The sequence below is a fragment of the Chelon labrosus genome (genome assembly GCF_963514085.1).
Source record: "Chelon labrosus genome assembly, chromosome: 20".
NCBI lineage: Eukaryota > Metazoa > Chordata > Actinopteri > Mugiliformes > Mugilidae > Chelon > Chelon labrosus.
The window spans coordinates 12464193-12474172 of NC_140353.1; the positions used below are offsets into that span (position 1 = coordinate 12464193).

The 9980-nt window shown below is 43.5% G+C and overlaps 1 protein-coding gene across 3 annotated transcripts in view; it reads left to right on the forward strand.

Moving 5' to 3' along the window:
- ltk (leukocyte receptor tyrosine kinase) overlaps positions 1-9725 on the forward strand; it is a 46581-nt gene extending 36856 nt beyond the window's left edge. For all 3 annotated transcript variants that reach the window (XM_084568892.1, XM_084568890.1, XM_084568891.1), the window contains 10 exons: positions 2199-2385; positions 2527-2617; positions 3306-3370; positions 4505-4634; positions 4723-4820; positions 5246-5338; positions 5451-5552; positions 6659-6793; positions 7193-7283; positions 7433-9725. In XM_084568892.1, the coding sequence (XP_084425018.1) occupies positions 2199-2385; positions 2527-2617; positions 3306-3370; positions 4505-4634; positions 4723-4820; positions 5246-5338; positions 5451-5552; positions 6659-6793; positions 7193-7283; positions 7433-8461 (2021 nt within the window). In that variant the 3' untranslated portion in view covers positions 8462-9725. The remainder of the gene's footprint in view (positions 1-2198; positions 2386-2526; positions 2618-3305; positions 3371-4504; positions 4635-4722; positions 4821-5245; positions 5339-5450; positions 5553-6658; positions 6794-7192; positions 7284-7432) is intronic.
- Positions 9726-9980: the final 255 nt, after the last annotated feature.

The window sequence follows — 9980 nt, forward strand, 5'->3', positions numbered from 1 at the left end:
CCTTTCCACAGTAAGTTATGGTGAAGCTAAACTTTATGCCAGGGCCTCTGGAGGAATCTGGGGGAGCACTAGCTCCCTGTGAAATAAAACTCACACGTTCAGCTCTCTGCTCTTGAACAGAGACACGGACACCGGGCAGGACAAAAACGGAGGTGAAATGGAAAAGCGATAGCAGGCCTCCTGTGAGATAAGTGACGGGAAGTAAATCTGACAGATTACAGAGCAATATGGACATTTTACCTCTTGGCAGTGACGTCTTAAGCAAGGCAGTGTCAGTTTTCCAGCCAAGCTTCAAGCAGAGTGTCTTTATGGGAATTAAATACAGATTTATTGCACTGTTATTTATGAACCCTAGAGGATGATTCCTTATCATTATGATGATCTAATTTTGTTGGATTTAAATGTAACTGTGCAGATTAGTCAGACGTTTAGCATTGGTATTCCCCAGAGGAGCTCTATGCTTGTGCTTTATGATATCTCATAAAATGATCAAATCCAGATTTTTTGAACATGCTCATTCTCTCAATTTATATGTAATAAATATGTCTATACACCCAGTTTGTATAACCAAAATCCACTCTCTTGATTGTACACTTGATATTAATCCGCACCAAATGGCAAACCATTATAGAACAGGTTATTGATATTGGCCATGGTTGCTTAAATACACACTTGGGGAAAAAAAAAAACCTCTTAGATTCTTTTATACATTATAGAAGGACGTATATGATGACAAAGCCTAATAAATCAATTCTTCTTGTAGATGCAAAACTGAATTATAGTGCTGTCTCCTTGCGGAAGATGAGAAATTTGGTGAAATGGGCAACACTAGTGCTACGTCATATTTTCATTTTAAAAATGCGGAATGAGTCAAAGTGGAAAGGACAGGGTGGCCAGCAGATAAATGGATTTGGATTAAAGACACTGTTCTGTGTTTCTGCTCTGAAATTCAGAAACAGAAAACCAAATCTTGGAATTCAGAAAAGTATGAAGGACAGTAAACAGGATGTCGATTGCAATTACCAATAATTACCAGACTAACTGGACATACGAGGGAAAGACTCTTTTTATTGGTTGTGACTTCTTCACTAACTGCATTGTGTGTAAATGTGTACACTTCCATTTAAATAAATTAATTACTAAACAAAGGCTGACTACATTTGTGCAATTACATTAACTTTTCTGTTAAAAACTATGAAGGTGAATGCCTATTAAAAAGGCAGCAACACACACACATCCTTCAGGTTAATGGTGTCTCTTCACCTGAGATCTCCCCCATGCAGGGAGGTAGTCTGTTCCCTGGGCGTCCCATCTCCTCCATCCCCTCCTCCTCTTCCTCCTCCTATATCCTCAACGCTCCCCACAACCCAACCCATGCCCCCAAATCCCTAGCATCTGCACCGGGCGATGGCTCGACGGCACCTCTTACCTGCACGCAACGCCCCCCTCCCTGGCAGACTACCAACCTGCATCGGGGACGTGGGCTGCCTCCATGGCGGGTGAGTCCAAACTCACTGGCACAGATAGTGTAGGAGCAGTAACCAAGGAGGTCCTGCATGCATCCACCAAAACGTTGCTCCACCCGACTTTCCACAAGTCTGTTGACCAATCTTGGGGAGCGCAGAAAAAAGTTGTGTGATTCCTTATGTGGGTCCACAGGGAGTTGTGTACAGCAGATTCACTTACATCAGTCGGACCAAAAGACTACATGTGGATTTAAAGAGAAGCGAGCTTACAAGGCTGGAGCCTGCTCCTCGTCTCTGCTTGAGGCTAGCAGCTTGAGGCTACGTTAGTTGCTTCTGATCATCTACTAAATCATGGGTTTTAGAGTACATGGATGCACATAGATTAGAAAAACCAGGCTCCACTGAACCACTTTTCATCTCTTTTTTACAACTTTTCCTTGTGAGTCCACTAACGGTGCAAGAGTGCAATGCAAAATCAGTGGAGCAGTCTTTAAAGAACATTTTTGCCCACTGTATTCCCCCTAGCCCTTTATAGAAAATAGTTTTGAGACTGAGATGTGGCTTGATCCCTCCTTGCGTTACTGCTCCTACACTCAGGAAGTCGATTCTGCCTCTTACATGCAAGTGTAGGGTCCTGGTTACATTCAGGGTTATGATTTCTTTCTATAAATGATTTTTAGATGCTGGAGTGAAATGATCTCTTTTCGCCCTCTGCCTTGTCTTTGTTTGCAGTGTGGTACCGCAGGAAGAACGACCTGCACGCGGTGAGGGGGCGTCTGCAGAGTCCAGAGTACAAGCTGAGCAAGATCCGCTCCTCCACCATCATGACGGACTACAACCCAAACTACTGCTTCGCCGGCAAGGCCGCCTCCCTCAGTGAACTGAAGGAAGTTCCGCGCAAGAACATTACGCTTCTCAGGTACACTATAGCACACGAGCACGTGATGTCAAAATGACAGTTTGAGGTCGTTCCGACTTTTGGTCGTGTCTCAAATAACACACTGTCCATGTACCACTGTTTTTATTTTGATTGTGGTATTTTCTACTTTGTTTTTCCCAGGGCTCTCGGCCATGGTGCATTTGGTGAAGTTTATGAAGGACAAATTCTGGGGATGAGTGGTGATGGCGGTCCCATGCAGGTGGCTATTAAGGTCAGCTTACACTCTGCAAGGCACATGAGGACAAGTTGTACTTAAATGCTGGAGGATGGTTCCTCACCGGGATTATGTTTATGACATTCACGGACCAGGCATAATATTATGACCACCTTCCTAATATTGTGTAGGTCTCCCTAGGTTTTTATGTGTGTGCCTGTGTCAGGCTGCATCCTGCTGGGGATCAAGGAGTGTTATTGCGATGGGTTGGGGGTGCCTGGTCTGGTCTCGGTGGATGGTACATGTCTGAGTAACATCAACACGAATTCCAGGTCTAAATGTTTCCCAGAAGAACATTGTATTGTTATTTACTTCTCCTGTCAGTGATTTTAATGTTGTGGCTGATCGGTGTATAATCCTCTCCGCCTTTGACATCTAAATGTCACACCCTCGTGTAGGATTTGAAAAAAACACTGCATCTATTTGAACAATGCTGATTTTGCACACAAAAATGTAATCCTTTGGAAAATCATATGGCAGCAGAAAACAACAAATGACTGTGAAAATTTACAGTTTGTTCAATCTGTGCTATCACTTGACTTAAAATCTACACAATGTAAAAAAAAACAAGAAAAATGGGTTTGCCTGCTTTTCAGATGACCAGTGATTTGGTCTATTGATATATTTCCTCCTCGCAACGGCAAACACAGCTCAGACTGTTTCTCCAATTCTTTCTGCTCCACAGACTCTTCCAGAAATCTGCTCTGAACAAGATGAAATGGATTTCCTGATGGAGGCTCTGATTATGAGGTACTTCCTATGTGCATTACACACGCCCAGTGCTGGCCGCTGTGTAATTTTGTCCGCACTCTGAGTCACTTAATGCGTCCATCTTGCATCACACATGACGCGTGGCAGCCGGCGCACAACATGAAACATCTGATTTAGAGCCGCAGCCAGATGTGGAGGGATTAGATAATGAGATGACTCATTAGAAATCTAAATACAATTTGGTGCGCATGTTGTCCTCTGGTATAATCACAGTAGCTGATTCTTTCAGTTAATTATATCCAAATAATGATTCAAGTCTGCGGGGCTTTTGATCTTTGGAAAATAAACTATAATTCAGTTAATTTAATCTGAGTTTGTGAACTCAGTCGTGTTAATTGGTTTGTACCAGAAATTAGCTTCCGCCCCGTCCGTTGGGTAATTTAGTCTTATTAGAGAAGTGTTTAGAGAAAGACATGGGTTAATGTGGATCACAGAACCGTCCTAATTTTCATAAGAGCCCTGTGTTACTATACTTGATCCAGTTAGAAGGGCACAGGCCTAAATAAGAAAGCCGAAATCCCTCATTGAGACGCAGTATAGACGCTATGCAGTGTGAAAGCTGCTTAATGACAAAAATATATTCCACTCAAAGATGGTAAGAGTGTGAATGGATGCTTGTCTCTTTCCATGTTACAGTTAAGCCTGAGGTGGACTGGCGACCTGTCCAGGTTGTGTCCCGGACAGGGTTTAGCCCCCTGCAGTTAAAGATTATTAATGGATGGATATTTACTCAGAGTAAAAATGTCTTCATGTCCGATTAGCTGAAAAACATACAAGGTCTGTCAGTAAAAGCTTTGACATTTAATTGTCATTTTAATTACGTGCATATGTATGATAATGTCTGACAATCCTGCGACTGAGAAAATTTGAAGGGCGTCACAGTAGTTCATGTAGCCACAGCACCGTTCGGTTCAATTGTTCGTGACTTCAGTCTGTCCCTTATAATTAGTGCACTTTATAAATGAGGCAGTCAGTCATTGTGCTCGCTTTCCCATGACATAATGGTTAAGTATTCATCTGCTTTTAATGACTGTAGAATCAGCTTTGAGGCATGGTTATAGCAATACAAAACTAAATCAAAGCCCAATGTCGTTCACTGTTTACCCCACGCAGCAAATTCAGCCACGAAAACATCGTGCGCTGCATCGGAGTCAGCCTGAACATCCTGCCACGCTTCATCCTGCTGGAGCTGATGACCGGAGGAGACATGAAGAGCTTTCTGAGACAGAACAGACCACGAGCGGTACGTCTGCGCTACAAATTTGTGTGTGCGTGTCTGAGGTCTGCTTTCGCTTTGTTTGTTTTTTTAAATTGAGCTGTGCTGTTTCCAGGGTCAGACCTCATCGCTTACCATGCGGGAGCTGCTGCGGATGGCCAGAGACATCGCCTGCGGCTGTCGCTACCTGGAGGAGAACCATTTCATACACAGGTTCAGATGCACATCCAGTCATTACTGCTGAGAACTCGAATCAAATACGGATAGAGAACAGGGGTTGGGAGAGAGGGCTGCATGTAAAAAGGGTTCATGCAACATTGTGTATCACTGAGAGGGTATTTTCCTGCTGTGATTGTAGGCCATTTATACTAAAACAAAAACACAACTCATATCAGATCCCTAGGAGACTTTTTTATTTTTTTTTTTTCATTTTTTAATATTGGAAAATTTGTGAATAACTGAAGCAACACTTTTGTAATTACAATGTACATTGGACAAACAAATTTGCACAATTAATCTTAATAGCTCTTGTTAGAGAGCGTCACTGACTGTAAAGCGAAGGAATTTCGTGGGTTTGAGAGTTAAGAGTCAATGCGAAGCCACATTTTTTTTTTTTAACAGATCTTGTGTTTTTACAGAGACATTGCTGCCAGAAATTGCCTGCTCACGTGCCCTGGACCCGACAGAGTGGCTAAGATAGGAGACTTTGGCATGGCGCGAGACATTTACAGGTTTGTGCGCTAGCCACGCAGAGGAGCGCGCATGATAACAGCTGACAAGATGCTTCTTCTTGCGTGCAGCACTGACACGGGTCCGATAACGCTGTGTCCTATGATTTCCCAGAGCCAGCTATTACAGGAAAGGTGGTCGTGCCATGCTGCCAGTCAAATGGATGCCACCGGAGGCCTTCATGGAGGGAATCTTCACCTGCAAGACTGATACCTGGTACTAATACGAAACACTTAATATATACAGAAGACCTGAACTGGGTGCAGTTTTCTTTTGTTTCGCTTTGAGACATCTTATTAACCTTTACCTTATTTAGGAGTGACACAGATTTGTAGGTCTTGCTCAATATGTGTGTTCGTGCTTATAGCTTCCAACATTTTTCCTGGACAATAAACAACAAATGCCAGATGTTGCATCTCCGATTTGAAAACCGACTTGGACTGAAAAATATTTTTCGAGTGCAGCAGTGTTATAAAATGCCAAGTGGTTGTCTCTGAAGTATCCCAGCACAAAATTGCAGCTAATTCAAAAAGCCTTTCTGCGGTCAATGCAACGCAGTTTGAATAGATTTTCACAAGCTAATCTCACTCCTAGACATTTGGAGGGCTCGGCATGTAAAGAGCGATACGTCAAGCAAGACATCTTTGTAAGACAGAACCTCATCTGTACTCAAGGCGCTGAGCCAAAGAACGCGCACTAAGAAGATAACTGGCAGACAGTGGCTGTAATGAGAGAGGAGCCCAAACCACCACACCATTGGCAAAACAAAGTCGAATACTTTGCACGAGTCAGACAGCTTTAAAATGTCACTTTTATTGAATGAAAGAAATGTTTGTTTACACTTCTCAAATCGTCTTGGTGGAAACGTGCTCGGAATCAGCTAAAGCTCGACCGCAGAGAAACATGACTCAAGTCTGAGAAAATACAACGTTCCTTTATGGTTAAAGATGTTTGAAGAGGAGACAGTTTCCATCAGGGTTGTCACTCCCCGCCAGTGATGGCTGTGGGAAAATGGGTAAAGAGTGAATTCAAGATGACACTGTTTACTCTAACGGAGAATTGAAACAACAAGGAATGAAAAATGTAATAAAAATCTACATGAATCCAGAAAGTTTTTGCATTTTACTAAAAAATACCAAACTCTAATTCCTGGTAAGTGCTAGATGGTGGACAGCAATATTGCAGCCAATAAAACATTTATGTTGTCAAGAGGAACAAAACTACTCTAAATGTCGCTGTCTGAAGAAAATTAGTGCAGGAAAGGTTTGCCGTGCAAAAACAACACAATCCATTCAGTTGTTGATCTGTGTCTCCCCCTGCAGGTCGTTTGGAGTGCTGCTCTGGGAGATCCTCTCTCTGGGCTACATGCCGTATCCTTGTAAGACTAACCAGGAGGTGCTGGAGTTTGTCACCAGCGGAGGCAGGATGGACCCTCCCAAAGGCTGCCCAGGGCCTGTGTGAGTGCTGTTCATACAAAGAGGACGAGCCTAATCCAGACGGGCAGCGCTGATGTAGTTTGAGCTTTTATGGGTTTAAATGATGGCCTAATTATAGTCATCAATGCAGTGTTTGCAAAAGATTGTTTTTCTTTGTGCAACATTATTCTCCTGGGGGGGTTGTTGCTTAGCTTAAAATAAAAGCTTGTCAAGTAAAATATACGACTTTTTGTTTCACAAAAATCTTTAGAGATAATTATACAGAATTTTCTTTCTCTTCTGCTTTTGTTAAGTGTTAAATGGACGTACTGAAAGCTTTCTCTGCGTCTTTTCTCTCTTAAAAGAGGTGCGTTTGTGTAAGGATACGATCAGAATTTCCAGTAGCCATACATTTATCAGCTTGTGTCTGTCACTATTCAGCTATCGGATCATGACCCAGTGTTGGCAGCACTGTCCCGAGCACCGGCCCAACTTCTCAACGATTCTGGAGAGAATTAACTACTGTACTCAGGTATACTTTATTAGAAGGAAACGACCATTATCACTATTATTATTCAATCAAATTAAATTTTTTCTGCTCTTACTCCTTCCTTAATTTTCCCTCATTATTTTCCTGTTTTGTTAAATTATGTTCCTGTCTCTAAACCTTCACTTTATCAGGATCCAGATGTGATCAACACACCTCTACCAATAGAATACAGCCCCAACACAGAGGACGATGGAGGGACAGTGATCCGCCCCACTGACCCCACCTCCACCAGCCTCACTCCACTCCTGGTTACACGTCCCGTTTCCCAGGATTCACCCTCCCAACTTACTCTATCCCCCATGGGTCTGGGTCCCGCTCCTCTTCCTCCACAGCCCACTAAACCCCGTCTGCTCCTGCAGAGAACCCAGCCCGTCCACCACGAAGTGACATCGTGTCGCGAGGTGCTGGAGCCGTCCTGGGCCGAGCCCGTTCCTGCCCCTGGTTTGTCGGCAGGAGGCAACTGGCTCCACCCCGAGCCTCCTCATCACCGACCTTGCTCCAGAAACAGCTCCTCCTCGGGTAGCCAGAGGCTGAAGAACAAGACCAAGAACCTATGGAACCCGACATATGGCTCCTGGGTCTTGGACAACTTCAGGGGGAAGAAAACCCTGGCTCACACTCAGTCCATGCCGCTCTCAGGCTCCACCTCCAACTCACAGACCTGCAGCCCAACGTCGGAGAGCAACGAGGCTGGGTGTGACAGCACCAGCAACAGCTACCTCAGCCCTTCCACTTCATCAACTCCATCTCCGTCCTGCCAGGCTCAAGCTGCCCCGAGCGTGTCCTCCCATAAGACCCCAGCAAGTGGCGGCTCAAAGGCTGGAATGGATCTGGCTAAGCTCCAGAGTTTCCCTTGTGGCAACGTCAACTATGCCTATGATGAGCAGAGCTACGAGGCAGAGAGCTTACCCTTGGTTATGCCCAAAGCTCCAGAAGCTGTAACAAACACCAGCTCCCCCCTGAGCGTCTCCTCAGGGAGCAGCCTGGGACTCGCATTAGGCCTCCATACCTCCTCAGCTTGTATGCCCAAACTGCTCCTGAAGCGCCACGCAAGCTACGGACACGAGGACGTGAGGAGACACACCAAAGCTGAGAAACCCACGCGCGACCGAGACTCTGGCTTTTCTCTGTCTGAAGACCTCAGTGTGACCCCTATCTAAGACACCTGCAGTCTCACAAACTGGGAGATTTCTTTAACCAAAAGCGTGAGGGCTCCTTTATGTTCACACAGCCACAAAATCAAATTATTACAGCTCCTGGTATGCTGGAAAACACACATTCACACACACTACACTTCCTCTGCACTGTGACATAGACAGCCAGCGCTGGACTCAGAGCCCTAGTAGCTGAACACTGACGCTAAAAATGCTGGGCGTCCTGTAGCCCTGCTCTTTCTCAGTATCCTCACTGTCGGTGATGGCTGCCACAAATAACTGCTGTAGTTGGACTCCTTTTTTTTTTTTTTGTTTTACCTACTCTTTCGTTTTTTGCTGTATGTTTGATGAAAGCTTTGGCAGTAGTATATTTGTAAAAGTGCTCAGTGCTCAGTATGACCATAAAAGGCCAAAAATATTGATATATTGGGAAGAGAATTGCCAGAATGTTAACGTGATCGCAGCTTCTGCTGATGCTAATAGGTGTTTCCGTTATAATTACAATTATATTCATGCTTGTAGTTCTCACTGGTAATCTGATGTGATCCTGTTTTGCTTTCACCCCGCACAATGTGAAAACGTGACCTCCCAAACGACTGCAATAACCGGCTGCCGACAGTAGCTTCACATGATATTAATCTCAGCAAGAAAGCAAACGCAGATATTGCCGATAATGATGAGCCGTCCCGTTAAGATGCTGAATATTTAGCTGGATTTACTGGATAAAAGGAGGTTGCGGTGATAATATTTTGCCAAACTGCATCAATCTTTTTTTTTCTCTCCCTCTTTTAGTTCTCTTCCCCCTTGTACCAATATTTACTTGGCCTGTCTTAATAATGTCTAAACATATATATAGTTTGAAAATGATCTTTGCCGCTTGGAAGATACTTGCTATTTTTGGAATCACTTCCTTACACTGGACTAACTCATTGCATTTATTGCCGTTTTGGTATTTGTTTTGTTGTTGGTGACATTTTATATTCATTTATGTTAATCATGAATCTGCACTTGTAGTCGATCACTGCCATTAGACACTGCTGCACTGCATCCACTGGGTGCTGTGCTCGCAGTACCTGTGTTTACTCAGCAGGGGGAGGTGTTCAGCTTTGAAATGCCAAACAAGCTGCTGCAGGTATCTCAAGTCAAATATTTAAAATCTATTTATGTTTTTATTTTTTATGGTTACTCTTATTTAATCGGTTTAGTAGTGGTAGCTGATGCCAATAGTATATTTTTTAATATCTTGAATGATTACCTTTTATCTGAGTGCTTTAAGCTTACTGTATGTTCAGGCTTGCTAATATTAGTGTCTTTATATCTTAGTTGCTCGAATTATACTGTATCTCTGAGAAAAGATGTCTTACCAAAAGGCTCACATAGTTTTCTAAAGATTTGTCCCACTTAGAAATACTGTGGAATATTTTTTACAGACGAGAAACGTATTCTCAGTGTATATTCCTCAAGTCTTGTTGCAGTCTATTTCACACTCACTTAAAATTGTTTTGTAGCCGAGGATTCCTCAAAC